This window comes from Chroicocephalus ridibundus, chromosome 1 (assembly GCF_963924245.1).
Source record: "Chroicocephalus ridibundus chromosome 1, bChrRid1.1, whole genome shotgun sequence".
Lineage (NCBI taxonomy): Eukaryota > Metazoa > Chordata > Aves > Charadriiformes > Laridae > Chroicocephalus > Chroicocephalus ridibundus.
The window spans coordinates 208,568,898-208,591,557 of NC_086284.1; the positions used below are offsets into that span (position 1 = coordinate 208,568,898).

Sequence of the window (22,660 nt, forward strand, 5' to 3'; positions counted from 1 at the left end):
TGCGGCACAGCCCCACCAGCCTGCCTCCCCTGCAGAGACGCTTGGAGAGTGCCTCGAGTCCCAGCTGAAAGAAAAACTGAACAACACGATTTGTTTCATTGTCAGGATTTCACAGAATGTGCTTGGTTTTTTGTTTGTTTGGAGGTTTTTGTGGTTTTTTTCCCCAGTGAAATAGAAGCAGAAAACATTTACACTTCACTCCCCCTTTTTGTCAGACATTTCTGATTGACTTTGTACTTCTAGTAGAAAACCAAATTTTTTAGTTTTTTTTTTTTTTTTTTACAGTGAATAAATGTTAACCTGATTATATGCAAGGTCTTTATATGGGATAATTTCTGAAAAAAATCATCTCTTATTTGATCTTCCATGTACTCCTGTAAATCTTCCAGGATGTACTCCAAGTACATCTTCCATGTACTCCTGGAATTCTCTGTGACTGAGTGTTCAGGACAGAGCAGGGCTCAGCACTGGTGAGCTGCAATACCGGACACTGTGCGCATTTTCTGGGACTTGCTTAAGAACGTCTATGGGGTTGCTTTTCAGATAAAAAAAAAAAATAAAGCTCCTTATTTTTAATACACATCTATAAAGGGGAAAACAACACATTTCTAAGTTGTTGCAACACACTTTATTTTGTCAGGCAAATAGTATTTTAGATACTCAATTAAATAGCACGGTTAAACTACATTTTGTTCTTTCTTACACACTATATAATGCATATTCACTGTAATGACAGTTTCATCATGCTAGGAACTTATACACATACCTACACTTTGAAAACCAAGACTTTCTTAATAAAACACGCATATCTACAGTAACAACAATTGCGAAGAACACATTGTTAGGTCAAGATTTCAGCAAACTTTACAAACTACACAAAATAAAAATAGCCAAAAAAATATCAGTACACGGTGAAGTTCTTAGCAGAGAACGTATCTTTACATTTGGTGAAGGTATGCCTAGAAGTCATTTTGCTTTTGCATTTTTTAAGGAATAAAATTATATACATTATTTAGTAATCCTTAAAATAGGAAGTATTAAATAGCACAAACAATATTACAGTCTTAAGTTTTGGTGTCACCTACAGCAGAGGGGCTACTTTAAACAAATAAAATTTGCGGTTTGTCTGGTCTGTACATTTAGGGCCAAACCCTCAGCTGGTATAAAGCACAGTAGCTAAATGGGCAGCGAGGCAGTTACATCAGTTTATACCAGCTGAGCGTCTGGCTCCTGACTACTCTATACACAGGGGAAGGCTGCTGGAGCATGGAAGCTTGGACCGGTTATGCACTGACAGGAGCTTATTATATATATGCTGAAGTTCTCATGCAGCAGGAAAAATGTTAGTTTAAGTATAATCCCTTAAACAGTCATACCATCATAATGGTATATGAAGCAGCTTTAAAAATATTATTTTATAATCATATGAAACTCTGAGCTATGCTGATTGTTTTAACGGAATCCCTTATTGCCAATATTCTATTAGAAAACAGTGTAACTATAATTTCTGAGGCCTAATGGGGGCCTATTAAAATATCACTGTACCTAACCACTTAAAGGGTAAATTGTACCCTTAAATACCTATTAATCACTGTATTCCATCTGGAAGCAATTATGATCCTCACAATAGACATTAATATCCCACCAACTCTGCAGTGAATCTGCTGGGGAAATAGGAAGAGGATGGCAGCATACAGAGCACGTGCACTAATGTCATTCCAGGAGGTAGTTCTATTTTGTGGCACTCGATTTTTGGTTTGTCACTTACACACTTCAGAAGTCAGTCATCCTCAGGAAAAGAATAAAGAGAAAAGAAAAAGTAGTTTGCTGCACTGAAAGTCAGCTGGGGAAAAAACCCCAAACACTAAACTCCACAACCTTATTTTCCCTTATCCATCTCATTTTCCTTTTTTTTCTCCAGAGTCTGCTTTGCCAGCTCTTGGGGCCAGATCCAAGCTCACTGAAGTCAAAGAGAAAGTTTCTCGACGGTTTCCATAAGAAGGACCTTAGATACTCATGGCTACATATTGCAGAAATATGCATTTAGACCTTGATTAACGAAAGCACTTCACTGGATGGCAATATGTGAGCAGGCTGGCGTTGCCATCCCCTTTGAAGCAGGTGGTAAGCACACAAATTAAATTCAAAGAGCTCCCACCAGAATCAAAGGGACTTGGAGATAGTGTCTAAGTGGTTTGATCAATCAGGGCCCATTTCCCAGCTATTCTGCATCAGGTGGTGATAAAGTGAGACATCTACCTGATAGCAGGTAAATACCAGAGTTACCTCCATTGCACTAGATCTTCATTCACACCCGCACAAGGTGTTCTCCTACGCCCTGTGGAGTTACTCCCAGAGTGTTCTAATAGAAGCAGAATCAAAATAATGCCCAAAGAGTTTCAACAAAGAGCCATTAAAATGTTTAAAATTAAGTTTTAAAATACAGTATCTACCTGTTACTGTCTGGAACTAACCACTTTTAAAAAAATATTTCTTCTTATCTTCTCTGGGTTCAGAAATTATTTTCACTCAATTTTTTTTCCCCAGAAGTATACCTCTTTTTTGTTTTTTTTTTTTTTTTGAGCTTAGCATAGCTCAGTTTATATTTTTGTATACTATCATAAAATATCACAGAATAAACCATAATTTTTCTAAGGTACTCACACGTTTTTAATCCCTGATATCTATCTCCTTTCAACAGACTCAGTGGTTTACCTAGTAAAATGAGGAAGATTTGTCCCTAGATTTTGGCTTTAGTGTTGCTCAAAAAAAAAAGAAAAAAAGTGATAGTTTTTCCCAGGATGGCTTGATGCACATTTACACAGTTTTCAACTAAACATACTTCATTAGACCTGACAGCTGCTTCTTAAACAAAAATATTTCTTTAAACATGCCTCTCAAGTTGTTATACTTTTTGGTTTTTGACCCAAATCCATTTTTCAGTTTTATTTTTCCCTCGTTCTTTGTTTTTTTTTTTTTCTTCTCCTGATCTTCTTTCCAGCAAAAAAACTGAAAAGAAGAGGAAATTATGAAAATAACATTGAAAAGAAAAAGGGTACAAAGACTAAAAATGGAAATGGTTTAATTCAAAAATCCTAGTTAAAATATTTGAAACTTTGAGAAAACAGTTGAAAAAATATTTTTTTTTAAATTTTCAAAGACACTCATGACTTGTTTCCATGTTGCAGACCAGCTCCAATTTAATCATGGAACTGATTAAAGATAATCTATGTTTTTAATTTCTGAGTAAACACTATACAGTGTACCCACATTCTGTCCTTTGAAAAAAACTGGAGTGTATTTCTTTGAAAAATAGCTAAAATACCTAAGTCACTTAGGTGTTTTTTGAAATTGTATGTATAATGAACATTCTCATGTTAGCTTTGTGCCACTTATAAAGCTATGTAGTGTTATAGGACACCCTATTTTAATAAAAATCAATATGAGCAAAGATATTTTAAATTACATTCCAGAACTCACTAATTTATTACAACTCATACTCTGCACAATAATCAGTGCTTCCTCTGATAAAGTATTATTTTTTTTTTGTTTTTCTTCTACTTGTTCCTTCATTAGACCTCTGAATGAACGAAACATTTCTACTATACTTTACTTGCTTCCTATCAGCATGCATTCACATGATTTGAACAACGAGTGAAAGCTGTAAACCCAATACTGAACAGTAAACAAGAAGAAACTCATGTTCTTAAATGCAGTGCAAGAAAATCTTAGTACCATCCTACTTTGAGCATGCATCTTAACACAGATTCTTTCATCACCAGTCTGGCTGGTACAGTTCCAGAGTTGCAAGATAATGCATTGATTTTATATTAATTTCTATTCAGCTGTAATTAAATACTGAGATGTTAAGGGTGAACCTGGTTATGACGAATACCCAGTTCTGCTTCTAGGACAGAGCCCAACCTAGTGTCAGCAAGCATCTAGGAAAGAAAATGCTCTGAATTATTTTCTTTAGTTAAGTTACACTGCATTTTATTGGGAGACGGATCTTTTCTGAAGCTTGTTGGATTTTCATTTAATTTTTAATCAGATTTGCTCAAATTTGTTCTCAATAGACAAATATAAGCCCCCTACCGTGAGGACAAAGATACCTATTACTACAAAATAAAATTAAGATCCAGGTAATTGATTCCTTCTATTTCTACTTTTCCTGCTATTGATAAGGGCCTTTAGTTTGCTGTAGTCCCCTCTCATCTTCTGGGATTCTTCCCGCTGCTGACCTTGCTGTCTACTGTCTTTGCAGTACTGGTTAATCATCTGCATTTCTGAGTGGCTGAAAGCTCCCACAAAGTCCTTTGGGTGGAACTGCAGTGCTCGCACCGAGCTGGCCCAGGTCCAAGGGGACCACTTGTCAGTCATGAAGGCCACCATCTCGGAATCCAACACTTTGAAATTGATCTTTGCTAAGGTCTGCTTGAAGTTGTTCTCTGTTGCGATGCAGTGGTAAAGCCCCCGGTCACTGTCTTGGACAGAGCGAATGAGGAGTCCTTGCTCAGTAGCTATGATCCTCTCATTCAGCTTGACCTAAAGGGCAAAAAGGCAGAAGGAACTTTTTAGGGAATGTTATGGAACGACACAGTATTGGACCTCTTGGTGCATCTCACTTCAAACACCTCTTTCTTTCTTAAAGGGTTTCTTAGCGGTACTATGTTTTGCTTTATCACATCTCCCAGAGGCCCCTGTTATTGCTACTGTTAGGAGAGAACTTACCTCAAGGTAGTAAGTGTCACTAAAGAAAATGACATCAGTAATTTTATTTGTTATGCTATAATAGATCTGATCAGGATAAAGACAAAGATGCAAATCTGGAGACTACATGAAAGAAGAGTTTTCATAATTTTCAAAGCTGAGGAAATGAACTTTTATTTGCCAGGGTTACACCCCCCAGAATGTCTCTTCTGGCATCAGAGATTGCTGCTGGGACTCAATGGAAGAAGGTGCAGAATTGGGGGTTGATCTGGCATTGAACACAAGGTGGCTCCTAGTTAAATGTTATGACTTTGAGCAGGTTCCTGGGGCTAACTTCTGAAGAACTCTGTCTGCACTGCAGAGCCTATAGCCCGGTACAAAAGTTTTCATTGCAGTGGCCTCAGCTGGGACTTGGCTTATTGGAAACCAAGTTTTCTGCTCTCCTGTTTCCTTTCTGGCTTCAGACTCCAGACAGTCCCAGGAGATGGTCACATCATCCAAGGGAAGCAAGTTACCACAGCTTGTCGAGTTATCATCTGCTTATAAATGAGTGTGCACATGTCTCTCTGCCTATCAGCTGTGAAGTAAAAATCACTAATTTAACCCATTATGAAAGAATACCAGTACCGGTGTTCTTATGAATGATTTTTCTATTTTGCCACTGCACTTTGCATTATACCTGATTCTTTTGGGAATTCATTTATTCATTATGCTATTCTGTTATTGTAAACTTCTTTAGACATCGTGGAGGTAAGATTTTCAGAAATCTGAGAGCTTGAAATGTAATTAATCTTTTGATTGCTTTAATTTGTCTGTTATTTAAAACTGCATTGATTCTAATACAGCTATTGAATGTAAGCACAAAAAAGGGAACTGTTCTGCTGAAGCAAAGGGTTAAAGACTTGCACCTAGATTGCCAGGCCACGGCTCGAGTCTTTGAAGAGTACATGAGAAAAACAGCATGAAAGACTCAGTGAAAGGCTTGTAAGTCCTCTCTGATTTTGGAACATGGCCTGATATGAGAATAATGCTTTTCAGTATTTATAATCTATCAACAGACACTATATTGCTTAATATTTCCTTTCAAAAGATGTTCCTTTTTTATTCATATAGTAACTGCCTTGGATTTGAAATGGATTTTTTCCCCTTTTATATTACTTAAGGAAGGCACACTCCCCATAAACAATCGTACTGTATATTGCAGTGCTGAAACTTGAGAGCCTTAGAGAGTGCAGTAATGGAAAATGTGATTGCACCATGGTGGGGAAATGCTTTTGTCAATACGTGTTCTTAGCCTGGACTAGTTTCTTGCTAAAGAAACCTTTCATATTTCTCCCACTTTTGCCTTTTATCTCTTCAACAGCTCAGAAGGGCTACTGCATGCTGACTTCTTCCTGAACTTTATACAGGTTATTGCTTTTATGTCTATTTCCTCAGATCAATAAGAACTCCTGAGTGCTGCAAACCTTCAATTTGCAATTAGCAAGGTGTGAAGGAAAAATTCATTAACTAGTTCTCTGACTTTAGGGGTTGACAGGAATGCTCTGATAGCCGTTCTGCTCTGATAGAAATCACTGGGGCTGAGGAGTCAAGTCCCAGCTGTACCGAAGAGTCTGCCCTTATTTATAAGAGTAAAGTGCTGGTCACTGTTCTGCATCCACGCCAGTTCTCCAGCTTCACTGTAACCAGACTGTCTGATGAAAACACAAACGGTTTTGGTCTGGGGAGTGGATGAGATGCTGACTGAGGTGCCTTCCAGAGCTACTGCTCATGTTACTCACCTCTTTCCTCCTGTCGTTGTCTTTCTGTAACAGCCATTTAATAGAAGCCTGAGGAGATTTGGGTGTGCATTCGAGAAAGGTGGTGTTGTTTTTTACTCCGTACTGAACTATTTCTGCAGCGTTTCTGTATGCTAGAAAGCAAAAGAAAACAGGTCAGTCTACTGTAAACGATGACTTGATATAGAAAGCAAGTAACTGTGTTTGCACTGTTTGCAGTACAGGTAAAATGAAGTAGAGATGAAGAATAAATGAAGAATGTATGATCCTGATATTGGCCAATAATAATTTAGAGTAATTATTTACTCTGAATTTAGAGATCACAATTTTCAAAGAAAAGAAATCAAATGCGAAGAAGCATGGCCAGTTCCAAATACTCGTGTTCTCACTCTGAGAAAGCAGGATACCTACTAGGTAGGATAAACTCTGCTGAGGGGATAACTGAGCTCCGGGATATTGTTCCCTGAAATGATCTCATTCTCTGCTACTACAAGAACGCCTCCCTAGAACTATCCAAAGGAGAATGAAGCATTTAATATATTTCTTCACACTTCACCGTTTACGAGTTTGGGGAATATGGCTGTATCTCTCAAAATACAGCAGCGTGCCCGGAAGAAGGCTCCGTCTGCTCCAGCTGGGTGCAGTACCAGAGGGAGGCGGGAGGGGGCAGGCTTGGCCCCCACTCCTCCGCTGCTCCTACAAGGCAAGGAAGGGACTTGGCTCTAAATCTGAAATGCAATGAATACGTAGACAGGCCAGCAGCAGAGAGCAGGACAGATTTATAGCACTTCAGCAACACCTGGGCAAGTGCTGAGCGTATGTCATCGCTTAGACTTGTGCCCCTTTATAGTCTTGGTAGATGAACAATTGGCAGTTACTGACAGGAACTTTTAGATGCTGGTTGCTTGGCCCAAATCATAATATTTGTCCTAAAAACAATATACTTCCAGATTTAAAAGATCACGTCATAGACTACAAAAATTTTCTGTCTCTCTCTCTTATTTTTTTTTTTTTTAACAAAGGAGCAATGGATACAAAACAACATGAGAAATGCAAATACCTAGAGGTCTACATGTCTAAAATCAGACTCTGTTTTTGCACAGTCCTAAGACTGGTTTTCCTCAGACTCTACTTTATCTCCCATGCTTTTCAACTTTTTTCATCAACTGATATGTGAAATTGGAATCTATTCTACTAAAGGAAGGAGACTTTGCTTGGTTCTAGTCCTTTAAAGGGTTTTAGCACATTTATGAGGTTTTACCGAAATCAGTCATAACTTTCAGGAGAATAATGTGGAAATATTTTGCATTCTAAGATCATAAGCTAGCAAAGACCTTATCTGTGGGCTGACCTATCTGTAGCTGTGGAACAGTGAGAATCAGAGCTGTAACACATTTTTACTTTTATGTATGTTGGAACTAGGTGTATCACAGAAATCCATTTTTATTTGTTTAATTGATCTATATCTTCTTACCCAGTCCATACTACTGTTACTTATACATGGTAAGAAAAAGATTGAGAGAACATAAATGCATTTCTCTAATGGCCATAAGGACTAACACAAGCGAACAATATTAAAGACTTCACAGAACATTCGAAAAGCAATCCCCTTAGTTCTTGATAATCTATTTTAATATGCCAGAAACGCTGAGTTTACACAAGCTGAGGGGTCTAAGGCATGCAACCTACCATGCTTAAAGATTTTGTTTCAAGATTATGGTTCCTTATGAACTTGGAAGATTTCTTGCTATTGCCCGACTCACTGTTCTTTTGTCCTTTAGGTAGATTTCATTTTTTCCCCAAACTTAGTTGTTTTGCTATAAATGGTTTTAATTATATTTTGAAAGAGTCTAAGTTGCTGTTTCTTTTTATCTTTTTTTCCACTGAGGAAACAACTGCCACGTACCTATGCTATATCCCACTGCTGACTCCAAACATCCTTTAAAGTTGCTAAAACACATAAACCTATAAATACATCCACATTAAAAAAAAACGGATGGAAAACAAGAAACCCGTTTCACAAGACTTTCAAGGTTTAAACATTAGTTTCCCCTCAGCTCAGAAAGCAGACAGTTGACGTTCTCACATTTTCCACATCGAAAGAGGAGACACCCACCCTTGGGACAGACAATGGGTGGATGGTCACAGCACATCCCTGCAAAGTAGGACATGCAGCTCAAGTTACTTCATGATTCAAAGCCTAAGCTTTAATATGGATCTCTCAGAGCTCAGATTCATACTCTAATGGTGGGGTCATCTTTTGTAATTACCTGTTTAAGCTATTCAGCTTCATATAAATGACCTAATACTGAGTCATGGGGAAGGACCCGCTGGCACTGTGGATTACCATCTAGAGTAGGATTAGCCACATTTGGGCTGAGGGATCTATACTCAACTGACTGTTGTGGTCTGTTTTGATCCAGGAGATTCTTCCGAGACCCAGAAGAGACCATTTCAGTGGAATTTTTATTAACCGAACCTTTCACATGTAACTCTTAAACCATTGTTCCTTTATTCAAAAAATTCAATGAAAAATTTACAATCAGTTGCTATTATTTGGTCTCCAGATGGTACAGAGAATTAACTTCAAAATTCAGGCTCAGAAACAGAGGCGAAAGGAGCATAATTCTCTAATGTGTGCCCTTGGTTTGATGGCATACGTTGCCACCGCCTGGCTCAGACACGCATGGGGTTGAAGAGGATTAAGCTGCCTTTATGTGTCTACTCTTCCTGGTGGTATTTGACTGGTGTACGTCAATCTGGAGAAAGCGGTAGCTGGGAGGGCAGAGCATTGGCTCCCCTGTCCACTTGCACCGTGCCAGGCCAACTATACAGTTGCACAGCTGGAAATAAGGGACTTCATAAAGAGATGTGGAATGGTTTGTTTTCCCATGTGAAGGGAGGAAGAAAACACCGTAACTCAAAAGACAGGTCAAGCGCCTGCTGTTTGCTGAAAGATGTGCTCCAAAACACAATATCACCTCAAATATGCAGAATAATTCTGAGGTTCAAGACTTAGATGGATGAAGAGGAATTAATAAAGACTGAACGGATTTAGAAGTAGAACATCCCTCAATTTAACTGTACCTGTTTCTAGTCAATAGTGTCAGCTTCTCAGTTCATGTATATTGAAGCATGTATTTCATGGTTCATCATTTTATCATATATATGCAAGTTTCATGTAATTGCAAGGAAAGATGTTAAAATCAAACCAAAACAAAACTCAGACTTGGAAAATAATTATGCTTTACCAGTAAACCACAGAGATGATGTGAGTTATGATGAATCACAAAAGGAAAGCCAGGCGTTCTTTATATAGCATGAGGATCTCTCAATTACAGTACCTTTCAGGTTGAAACCTCGGCACTGAGTCAGAGGGTTTCCATGTCTCACGTCTTGCCTACGACTCCTCCTGAAATATTTTGTAAAAACAAAACGTTATTCCAAGATAGTTACGCTGCAAATAAACATTTTTTTATTTGTGGGGTTTGGGTTTATTTTTACTAGATCAGCTGTTAGGGATAGTTCATGACCTACTGTAAGTGTGCTTTACTCTTGGCAGGCTTCCTAGAGTGAAGATACAGTTTAAGTGAATAATCTGTTTGCTGAAGTTTATAAAATGTTTGTACTTTTTGTAGGTAAAGTAGTTTTGCAATGGAGGTATAGAGATAGAATGGCTAGAGGTGATGCATAAAATAGACATACGTTCACTGTTACAAAATCTAACATTCAAAGCCCGAACCCCCAGCAGGAACTCTTCATAAAGGCAAGCACCTAATCAGGAGATGCATAAGAGTCACAGTGCTTATATCTAATGCACCAACAGAAAATTATGACATAGGTTGTGTTCCCTCCTTGATTTTGGCAGGCACGTTATTTTTGGTGCCTTTAGCCACCTTGGTAGCAGAGGGACTGAAGTATTCGTCCAGAATGGTGGAGAGGTAAGATTCAGTTCTGTCCTCTCCTTGTATGTGACTATTTCCAAAAGATACGCAAAGTCACCACGTCTCAGAATACTTCTAAATAAGACTTTGTTGTATTATTTGGATGACAGACGCAAAATCGCGATTCTGCAGCAAACTGGCTAGGGAGCTCACTGGGACTGGGAATACCAGCATTTGAGTCCTCCTTGGTTAGGAGGTCATAGCTCACAGAACTCAGAGCATGAAAACCTGATACCTGAATTTTTTATTCTGAAGATGTATTATTTTGTTTGCTGAATATTCCGTAAGTTTGTTCAATATTTATCAAGTTCAACAAAAAAACATATTGGTGATAGACTGTTGCAAAAGGATGCTGCTGGGATACGTAACAGCTGTATTCTGAACTATACACTAATGACCTGGGAGATCAGAAACCATGAAAAGCCCCTGGAGCTCCAGCACCGCTGAGTGAAGGGTGATGCCTTTGTGGCCACATTATACCAGGTACTGCACAAACACCCAGAGCCAGCCCTTATAATCCTGTGTCATCCGATCCTCCTCTGCATTGTTTTAAAAGGAAACATTTGAAAGGTGATGTTTCAAAGGAGTAATTTCTGACATTCCAAGTATATTTTTGATGTTTACCACCAAAATATTTCATCTTATGCCTTGGGATCTTAACCTTTGTGAACTATTTATGCGAGTCAAGGGAGACAATGAAGAATTTCTGAGTGAATTCCTGTGCTACCGTGAGCTGCTCCGCACTGTCAGAAACGGCACACCATTTGCATTAAGCAGTTCTGAGAATGTAAATTTACAGTTTGATATTTACAAAAAAAAGGTTGAGAAGGTGGCGTTTAGAAAATAAAGATAATACTGTCAGATGTTTTGAGGTAAATCAATGTTGGATGAGGAACTGCAGTAATCCATGGGAGACAGAAGTGTCAAAAGAAGCAAATAAGCAAATGCGTCCAGTAGATAATACTGTCTAGACTATGGGATTTGGCTCTAATTACCAATGTTTTCTCCTTCATAATCTCTCTTGTTAGATAAAGGGACAACTCATTTCCTTCACATATGAAAAACAGTTTTTTTCCATACAGTTTTAGGTGTTTACTTTGGTTCGATATAAAAAGCAAATTGCAAACAACATGTCAGCATGAAGGCAAGCCCCAGTGGAAATACCCCTGTGTGTATATAATGGGGATGGCACGGAATCAACTGGAAACCGCACGGACCGAGTATACCTGACTGCTCATTATATCTTTCAGCAACAATGTCAGTGTAGGAGTTAGGTGGCCTGAGACTCCGGGATTTTTCTTTACTTTCCTCCCCCCATCACCTGACCTTTGTTCCACGGAAGAAAACAATCAGTTTGTAGACTGGAGGCTGAACATGCTGAGAGAAAGCAGTAAAGCCCCAGGTACTTTACCAAGTGCTACATGGCCAGGTTGAGCTTTACCTTTTAATCTGAAATAAGGAATGAATCAAGAAAACTTTCAATTAACGAAAGTAATTGTCTTTAATCCCAGGGGGTGACATTGTCATCAGCTGGTTGGGGCACCCGGAGCAGAGCCAAGCTTTGCCTGGTTCTGTCTGCCGTCTCCCTCCATGTAGGTAAAGGAGTGATGCCCGTTAACTGTATCTGGTCTCTGCATCCACAGCTGCGGTGCAGGGAGTGAGCACAGTGGCAAGGCGGGTACAACTCTGGCAGACATCTGAAAGGTTTGTCTTCTCCGCAGTAACACCTCATTGTGTATTCTGTAGCTTTGTTTGTACATGAAGTGAAATCCTAGTAATACAAGAGCTCACTACAGCCTCCTGCTATTAAATGTTTCTCTTGGGAGGAGGAAAGAGGCTCCTGTTTTGCATAAGAATTATGAGATGGACTATTAGCTCTGTTGTAAATTAAAGAGAAATTGCTTTCCCTGTCTGCTTTAATAAATCTCATGTCAAAAACCCCAAATCTTCAGGCATTACATGGAAATCACATTTGCCTAAAATTTCCCTGGAAATAATTCTTCTCACTTAGGAGCAAATGAGGAACAAAAAAAATAAATTACTTTATTCCTCAGACAGCCCGAGAGATATTTTTCTGTATTGAGGGCTATCATAATTACAGCCATAGCAAGCAACTGATCTTAAACAAAGGGAACAAATAAATGTTACACTGATTTTGTGTGTACGAGACAGAAGGATTAATATTTATGATGAGGAACGTGGTTGTTTTGTTTTTTTTCTTTTTTTTCAGTCCATTACTTTAAATATGAAAAGGCGAGCTCTTTGTCATACACTCTTGCAGCATACACTCCTAGGCGATGAACAATGCCAAGCACAATAGCTACGGAGGTATTGTTTGCACATGCTCCTGAAAGGAATGACATCCCACTTCTCCATCGCACTACAACACCCCAGGCTACAGAGCAGAACAAAAGCCTTATTTCTTTGCAGGCTTCTGCTGCTCAACGCTGCTCACCTTTTCCCTGTGGGATAGAACCTGGAGCAGGAGTTGCCGTCCCAGGCGCAGTAGGGATCTCGTGCGAGGCAGCAGTCAGCGCAGGCGGTACCGTAGATGTGGCAGCGATGCAGGGAAACCTGGGTCACCCCTTCATCTGAGCTCACGTACAACTGTTGCTGTCGAAGGAAACGGAAAGATCTGTTTCAGATGTGGAGGAGCTTCACCCGAGACTCGACTCTAACACCCCTAAAAAGCTTTCAATTAATTTTGGAATTAACTCAAGACCAAGAGGGGAGCCACTAATATATACAAAGCCAAGATAAACAGAAATCTCCCAGGTGAATGGGCCTATAATATTTCCACCTTCCTGTCAGAAAACACTTAGAAATGTTAATGTTTTTTGGACATTGAGTGTCATTGTTCCGTTCTGGGGCAGACAGGCTGAGTTAATATTGCTCAGATTTGAGAACTTGGTTCTTATTCAGTGAGGATTATTGGCTCAAGCCTTTGAACTAAGTATTTTCTCTGCATATAGTCGCTTTAATAAACATTATACAGAGTTCCTAGTTGGATTCTCCAGTGCATAGGTTTCCAAGACATAAAACCTAGAGATTATGTTGAGGCTTAGGGCCAGATTCTGATAGCCTTACATACCTGGAAAAATAAGCCAGAAGAACTTTTACAATAAGTGAGAGCTTTTGTAAAAGAAGTTCAAAGTGAATAGGTCATCACCAAAATCTGGGCCAAAATGACTGTTTTACTCAGAAACAATTAACCAATTATTCTTAAAAAAAAAAATCAATATTGAACAAAAAACCTTGAAACTCCCCATATCTTTTATTCATAAAACTAAATAATTACACTGAATTCAATTTAGTAAATTATGTTTACTTATTAGTAGTTATGTAAAATATTGAGCAACGCGTTGCTTGCAAAATCACGGAATACATATTCTTAGTTTGGGTGTTTACCATTTCAGCAGAAATGCTCTCAGCTGTTTACATCATTTTTATTGCCATCATTTGTTACTAATAAACAAACATGTACAATTGCCCCATGGACCCAACAGCCCCAACGTTGCCTTTTTGCATTAACCAGGCTTCCAAGGGAAAATTTCTATGTAGGACTTACAGGAAAGAAAGGGAGGGCAAATTTCCTCTTTTAGTACTTTTTTTTTCCTTAATTGTCAAACAAAACAACAAAAAATTTGACACTTTCAATGAATTAGAAATGATACATAATGAATAGAAATTGCTTTATTTATTTTTTATTTATTTTTTAGTGGCTGTGGGGCATATAAACAGCTCATGCAAACTTCAGTCAAATTTCTCAAAAATTCATTATGGAAAATCTGCCTATATTTAGTATGCTGCACAACAACTGGTATGCTAACATCTTTAAGTCTATTTATTTCTCAGTTAATCAGCACTAAGTAAGCATTCAGCTTTTCTTTACCTTTTTAGACGAAATCTTCATTGTTGTTATAGGAGAATTACTCTGAAAGACAAAATTTCAAACCACGTTTACAAGGACTCTCGTTAGTGCTGTCCCAATATTAAAATTTAAAATTAAATAAAACCTAAGTCATATCTAAGAAAACTATACCTTTTCATTTTTTTGGAAAGGCATCACTCACTCCTACTAATTTTTTTTGTTATTTTCAGAACTAAACAAATGACATAAATACAAGTAATGTCTCACTAAACGTATTGGCTAAACTCAACTGCATTATTATTACTCATGTGCATCAACAAGTTTTTGTACACTTCTAATTAACCTGCATCTGTGTTAGCTCAGCAATATAGGAGCAATGTGTTTTGAAGCCATTACTCTTGCTTTGTAGTAAGAAACAATGTTTATTCTTTGACGATGATGATAATGAAAAATCGTACAATAGGCTCATGCGTATTTACCACATGATCCAGATAAGAATATGTCACATTTCTCCTACACATTATCTACAGTGCCTACAGTTTGGTTACCATCCAACATATACTTTCAGATTATCAATGACCAGAATATTAAAAATGGCATGTGTGTTATTGAAAGTTTCTTTCCCAGAGTCAGTACTGTATACTACTGTGTGTCATCACTGCAGTCTATTATTGTCTGTGTCCAAACCAAATGTTAAAGAGCTGGAAAAGGAATTATCACACTCATTGCCTTAAGCAAGTGAAGCAATTCATTATTCTCATCCAAACAAATGATAAAATTGATGGTAATAAAAATGTTCAGCATTTTTTTAAGATGTAGCATTTGCTCAGTCACAAAGGAAACCCATAACGGTGGGCCAGGATTAACTGCAGTGGACTACAAGCAAAGCAGGCCAGAACTAGAAAATCTGGCTGTGAATCATGTGAATTGGCAAAGGTTTGAAGGAGTTTAGAGCTGATGTCCTATTTCATGAACTGTCTGGAGATTCAAGGTCAAATGCAACGTTGGATCTGATGCCACGTTCTCCTTTCCTTGCGTACACTCCAGAAAGGAATCAGTGCTTTGCTACTGTCGATATTTACTAGCACAGAGACAGTGATCTCACTCCTCCTCTCTTGGAGAGACTCATCAAAATACCGCTCTGCTGCCCACACAGATTGCAATGGCACAGGTTATGGTATCATGATTCCTCTCAGCGGATTCCTCTCAGCCCACCTATTTGCTTGCTGTATTAATTTACCTTTCAGTAGACGGAATTAGTAATACTCGGGTGAAGGGTACTCTTCAGGTAATATTACTCACAAATATATTTTTTAACGGGAAGACTTCAACAAAAGCCTAGGAAGACTAACTATGCCTTTATAAGGGTTATCACAGTGTATTACTTTTCTCTAAAAAAATTGTTAATGCTGCCTGTCTAGATAAAAAAGCTTAATTTTTCCTTTTTGTATCCCCTCATTGAAATAGAGAAAAGCCCCTGACAAAACCCTTAAGTTTACAAATGCATACTACCATTTGCTCCGAGACTACCTGTTTTAAAGAACAGTCCATTCAAAAATCTGAAAGGGATTTTTCAACATGAGAGTGAACATTTTCTTTAGGTTATTACAAGCTGCTACGTGCCAGAGTGATTGACAGAGGCCATTCCCTTATTTCTCCCCATAGCTGTTTGTGTTTCTTTTCAGCTTATGTTGTGTTAAGCCTGTAGCTTTCTTGACTCCAGAGGCATGTGGCTTTGAAGAATTGGAGTTAAGCAAAAACAACACTAGTTTGCTTCCATTCTGCAGCTCAGAACCAGGAAGGTTACCAGATAGTCAAAGAAGTACAAAAAGCTTAGATTCCATCTGTAAATAGCGACAGTCTCAGTATGTGATGCCAATGATAAAAGTTGCCTTCTGGAAGGCACTATAATGCGACCTTGTAAAAATATGATTATCACAATCCTTCTAGCCAGTATAACACCATAAATAAATAAGCAACTTAAATGTAGGGGGAAAAAAAACCCCAAGAAACCTTAAGCTAGCTACAGCCTTCGTAACAGCGGACGTTTTATATTCCTCTTTGGGTGGGTATCAAGCTGACAGTATGCATATTTACTTGATCTTTTATCAAGTCACAGTTGCCCTTGCCAAAGTCTCTTAGAACAAAGTGTTTGTGTGAAACAAACACATTGGAAGAGCAAAAGTAGGAGCCAGCCAAACCTGAAAAACCTCCAGCTCTTCTAAAATGAGTTCTCCACTTGCAGAGAAGTTGGTGGGTAGGACAACAACTTTTTGTACGGTTCCTTGATCTGGAAAAGATGAGAAAAAGTGAGACCATGTGGCAGAGACACAGAGAAGGAAAAAAGTAGATGCACCATTATCAATTATGAAAAGAAACCATCAAAGCAAGCCCTGTGACACAGACAGAGATATTAAAAGATGTTCAGTAATTTCTAGGGTTTGGGGTCAGAAAGAACCATGAGACGATTCCTTCACAAGTCACACACTGTGGATAACTTGTATGTGACTGTATGTAGTATTATTGTCATGTATGAACACAAAGAAGTCATGGTAAGATTGGAGTTACTACCATTACTGTTACCATTCTACCCAAAAAGATCAATCAAAATCAGTATCCCATTACTGTTACCATTCTACCCAAAAAGATCAATCAAAATCAGTATCTTCTGTACTAGTTGCTGTACAGACACACAGACAGAGGCAGTATCTATCCCAGAATCATAGAATCATTGAGGCTGTAAAGGACCTTTAGAGAGCAAGTCCAACCGTTAACCTAGCACTGACAAGTCCACCACTAAACCATGTCCCTAAGCACCACACCTACACGTCTTTTAAATGTCACCAAGGATTAAATGTCACTCAACCACTTCCCTGGGCAGCCTGTTCCAATGCTTGACAACCCTTTTGGTGAAGAAATACTGATGATCTTAAAGTAAAACCATAGCAATATAAACAGGTAAAATGCAACTACTGCAGAATTTAATATATATTCATATTCATTAATAAAACATAAAGACAACAGATGATAAGAAAGGTAAACCTTCCAAAGAATAACTCTATCTACACCTAAACAAAGTAAAATGAAAGTAGTTTTTTTCAGGAGAGACAAACAATAATCAAGTCTGTTACATATTGTTAGGAGTTAATATTTTGGTCCACGAGGAAAAAAGGAAAAGCAAGGTGAAGACACTGTAGCTACTTTATCATGGCTGCCCTCTCAAAATACAGTTCCAAGCCTCCCAAATCCACGCAGGTCAAAGGAGTAAAAAGTAAGAAGGGTGGGGCAATGGCAGTGTTTTTACAAGATAGATGTGATGAGCAAGACCAAAGGGATATTTGTGATTAGTTTTCCAAATTTGTTATGTGAAAAGAATATGTGAGATGCAGGGGTCCATCTGTGAAGGTTCTTGAAGGCTGAGACCGCCACTGAAGTGTTTCTGACGTGGCAGTAAAGGCAGACTGCGGGAGAATCACAAGGACAAGCATTTTTACTTGGAGAGAGCAGAGCACATAGAATTCCTCTTGCCTGAAAGGCCTGGGAATTAGTCTGAATAGAATAAATTTATTTGCTCAATATTGACTCTGAGGAATGAGAGCACATGGTATAGATTCTGTTTGGGCTTCAAAAGTTTTATGAGCAATATAGACTTGTGCCGTTAGTAAAACATTAGTACAGCACAATATAGGTAAGTATCTACATGTATTTTTATGAATTTATGACCGAGGAAAGGAAATCTCAGCTTCCTGTTTGGCAATTCATAATGTAGACAACGTAAACTGAAAAAGGGCAATTTCGCTTTTGCTTTTAAGGTCAGTGACTAAATTCCATAGCTGGAGCTGCAGGGCAAGTTGGTTACAGTAAATAATTTACATCTTTTTATTTCTCTGGAGGAAGCCAGCAAATAATAATATCTCTTATTTTTAAAAAAAAAAAAAGTTTTAAAGCCAGAATATTGATATGTAATGACACGACCACACACAGAGAGCACACTGCAGTATTTTGTCATTTAAAAAAAAAAGGAAAAGAGAAATTGAAAGCTGACAAGACTTAAAAATGTGTGGCTATCAATTGTACATGCTCAGGGCACGTTAGGCATGAATTTTTCATGAGAATTTTGTATGGAGAACATTTATTCTCATTATACAATGGCATGATAAACCAGTTCCTTCCGAAGAAACTTCACTGAAACTAAATCTTGTGATAGCACAGCTGTGGTCTAGACTGGGTGCCAGCATTAGCAAAGCTATGAGAACCTGAGAGAGATTTACTAACTGCCAGGACCCACCAAAGCTTTAAACTGCTGCAGATGCATCCCTCCTTGGAGGTAAGGAGAAGCACGTGGGTGTGTGTATTTCTGCTCCTGCTAAAGGGAACAAGCCACTCACAAATACACACAGCTTAAGTCCAGACTACCTCTGCCTCTTTGCATTCTTTTATCGATGTCCTCTCTCTAACATTAAACTATACCATACGAAATACTGTATCAAAAGGTCAGGATGGAGTTGCACCTTTTGTGTTTTTTTCCAGCTGCCTGCAAAGTGTCAACTACCTGTAACCCTGCCGTACAGGGTACTAAGCATGTTGACAGTGACCTTACCTGCAAAGGAATGTGAGGCTGCTGAGCCTCTGAAGAACCGGTTTATTTCAATGACCCATTAGCACATGCCACACATTTAAAACTCCTAAATTGTCTTTGGTTCTCAGACATTGCTCCAAACTGAAATCAGAACCTGAGGGGAGATTTTATCCTGGGCATTGGCACAGAAAATACTGATAATGCCTGACGCCAAGTCCGTCTGTCCTAATAACCTTTCTTATTTGAAAACTAGGTTCCTATCTGCCTTTTTGTCACACCCCAGAAAAATACACAGAGTTAAGGACTGTTTACCTTGGTATTCATTCCCTTTGACTCAATATCTTACCATTCGCTTTGAGTCAGTATTGTACCATGAGGGACAGATGGTTGCAGAAAGAAATATTCCATTGTCTTAAAGGAATTCGTAAACTTAATACAACACTTAAAATAAATATTCACGTTAGGGAAAGTAGGCAATAAAAAGCTATTCATTAAATGAAACCACTTAAAGCAAGGAATTCCAATAGTCTGTACATAGATATATATACACAGACTTCCAACAATACATGGCTTGTAGGCTATAGCCTTCCACCTCTTCTAAGGCCTCTTGCTGAGGCTGAGGCTTCCACCTCAGCAATTCTATGATTCTATGATTCTAAAAGTTTTTCTACTGTTTCTCAGCCTTTTCCTTAATAAATGAAAAGCAAATATTTGTGCCCAGAAAACACTTCTTATTCCTTTCTCAGTAGTACTGAGGTTTCCACTATAAGCACGGTAGCTGACATATCAAGTCACTTAAACATGCTCACGTCAGAAAGCTTATGGTACATCTGAGCTTTGCTTATTTCCTTTAATGGCAAGGCAGCAAACTAAATTCTCTGGGTCAGAAGGAAGGTTGGAAAGGATGCAGCACTGTGCACTGCTGGAGATGCATGCAAAGTAGCAGTGCCTGAGCTGTTTCCCAGTGTATTTCACAATAGATAATCTCTTGTGTTGCGAGTCAGGCATAAAAGATCACCAAACAAATATAAGTCACATTTTTTTTCACATTTAGGTTGACGTATGAAATTATAAGCTAATTCTGCAAAAATCATAAAAGGATGATTTCCTTCTCTGTTTACTTGTTACTTCCAGAAATCCACTAGAAAACAGTTCTACATTGTTATGATTTCACATACTCATGAAAAAAGCTATTGTGTCTCCAGAATCAATGTAGCACTAGAATGTATGAAGTGAAGAGGCGGATTTGTGCTCCCCATTTCCCTGACTTTTCACCGGGAGCTGTTTGCAGCCTCGCATCAACCCAGCAGCCCGTGAGTCGAGGGCAGACGGACAAACAAGAAAGAATTTCCCTCAAGCAGACAGCAAGAGGACAAGGAAGATTCATAATGACCGGTTTTCTGTTTCAAACCTGCTTGAACAACTGCAATCTCCCAGCCTGACGTGGAAGACAGTGTTACTGAGATCATGTTCCCTCTGAGAAGAGCAAGAAAGAGGGAATGACAAGGGAGGAAAGCGCTAACATCCTGTGGGCAAAAAAATGCTACAGAGAGCTTGCAGAGTGGGAAATAAATGGAGAAGGAAGGCAGTCCAATAAATGGTCCAAGGACAGCGAGATAAATAAATAAAAATAATAAAAAGGGAAAAAAAACCCCAAACTTCCTTGAAATGCAGGGCATGATTCTGGGCTGGTGTTAATCAGCTAAGATTCATTGATACCAGTTGGACTATGCCTGATTACACTAATTCTTGGTCTGGCTGACCACGGGCAATGGAAAAGGCAAAGCTTAATGAATAACAATGAAAAACACACAGGTATTTGGCTGGAATCTGTATTCCACAAGCTGAATCTGCAGATGTGAGCTTAAATCTCATTCCCTGAATTTCTAATAGCTTTTTTTGCCCCCAGCCTTAAGTGAACACTGCAGTTGTCAATATCGTGAGCCTCAATGAGAGTCAGCACCCATCCACCCCTCAGCCACATCACACACACAAATTGAACAACACGTTAAAAACCTGACTTTTCCACATCATAAAAACATGACTTCAATGGAGACCAACTGCTACCCTGCCACGAGCTTCACAGAGAGGCCTCCTGTGGTAATCCCCCTCCCTGATGTGTCAGACATTGCTGGACATCCTCCGAAACTTTTCTCCATGTTGTACCTGTCGGCCTGATGGCAGTTTAGTTATTTTTGGTCTGTAATCTGAGTTGAACCTGATGCAAACAAATAAAAATTATGAGCACAAAGAAAGCAAAGAGTTTGCAGAATGCTGAAAAACTTCCTGCTTGAGAAAAAGTTGAGGCTCGGGAGACCTCCTGAGATGGTGGCAGGTTAGCCGTCAGGGCTGAGAAGCAAGTCCCCACACTCTCTGCTGTCCTTAGGTGTCTGCTGTAAGTCAGGGCTCCCACGACAGACACCTAACCTCTCTGTGCTTTAGTTCACTCATCTGTTAAAGGGGTGTCATTTTTTTCAAGCTCATAGTATTCTTGTGAAACTTTGTAAAGCAATTTCAAGCTGCATCAAAGAACAAAAGACAGATACAAATGCCTAATGAGCTCACATCTGACAGCAAATATTTGACACAGCCCGAGCTCGGTCAAACTTTTGGAACACACTTGTGAGCTTGTTTGAACGAAAAATGAACAGGGGAACTGAAACAGGTGGAGGAATGCCGTGTTAACTTACACATCTTCTTAGAAGGCTGTGAAAAAGCTTTAGATGAGTTGGTCAACGGAAGGTTTTGAATGACTCAGGCACTATGACTAAGAGGAAGAATGCTCTGTATGCTGCTTGTTGTGCCACTGTTGTGCAAGATCATCTTCCTGAGCTCACAGACAGGAAGCTGCAGCCAGCAAATCTATGGGAGGCAAACTCACTCTTCTGACCAGATTATCTCTCTCCGTTAGAATCTGTAGCTCATTACATGATTTTGGCTATTGCATTACTGGAGGCTACTGTTGTCAGCAAGGGTTAGTTTTCCAAAAAGACGGCCATCATGTAACACCATGAAAACGAGTATTACAACCTTATGCTCTGAAGACATTTACTGCAACCAGACTTCGAAAACAAGTGTTGCATCAGAGAGGAAAGTTAATAAGAAACATAGATCAACCTCATGCCACGTTAGATTCATGTGGTGCACATTAATCATCTGAATAAGTCACACTGAAGTCTGAAGTGCCTTTTCATGACAGTAACTTAGATCTCTTTCCATAAAAACATATCCTTTCTTGATTGCAAGGAGCTGAAAAAAATCCTGTTGGTGCTCATGGCTGTTTAATGTACCCAAGTCTGACCCAGACATTTAAATATTTTCATAGCACCAAGAGCAATAAAAAAACCCATGCATAATCTTTTGGTTGTGCAATCTGCGTGTACTTTGACCGAAGGCTTTCGTACTGCAAGCAGTAGGTGGCATGCTTAAAAAATAAATATTAATCTCAGGAAAATGTTCTCATGCTGTTTTACTGCTATTCTTAAAACTCAGATGGAAACCAACCTACCAAAGGATAAATGGAAAATGTTGAAAGCTTGGGTTCTTTAGATACAACTGAAATGAGCAAAGTAATTACAGTAAAACTCTAGGGTGCATCAAAAACTTCAGAAATGGGATAATTGAAGCAGAACTCTAACCCCAAATTCCTGAACTGAATATGTTATTATTCATTGCATAGGGAAAAAGTATCATCAGCATTGCCCTTGTCAAATATGCAAAAGAGTGATTACATTATATCCATGTAAATTATCCCTCGGGTTTCTGTTTGGGAAGGGGA

At 38.8% G+C, this 22,660-nt stretch overlaps 1 protein-coding gene across 1 annotated transcript in view; it reads right to left on the reverse strand.

The window, feature by feature from the left end:
* Nucleotides 1–618: 618 nt before the first annotated feature.
* The window catches only part of SEMA3C (semaphorin 3C), a 125,234-nt gene continuing 103,192 nt past the window's right edge, over nucleotides 619–22,660 (reverse strand). Inside the window, exons 13-18 of the mRNA XM_063323536.1 lie at nucleotides 16,505–16,593; nucleotides 14,325–14,366; nucleotides 12,888–13,045; nucleotides 9,833–9,900; nucleotides 6,492–6,622; nucleotides 619–4,545 (exon numbers count right to left, since the gene is read on the reverse strand). Of these exons, the coding sequence (XP_063179606.1) occupies nucleotides 4,132–4,545; nucleotides 6,492–6,622; nucleotides 9,833–9,900; nucleotides 12,888–13,045; nucleotides 14,325–14,366; nucleotides 16,505–16,593 (902 nt within the window). The 3' untranslated portion in view covers nucleotides 619–4,131. The remainder of the gene's footprint in view (nucleotides 4,546–6,491; nucleotides 6,623–9,832; nucleotides 9,901–12,887; nucleotides 13,046–14,324; nucleotides 14,367–16,504; nucleotides 16,594–22,660) is intronic.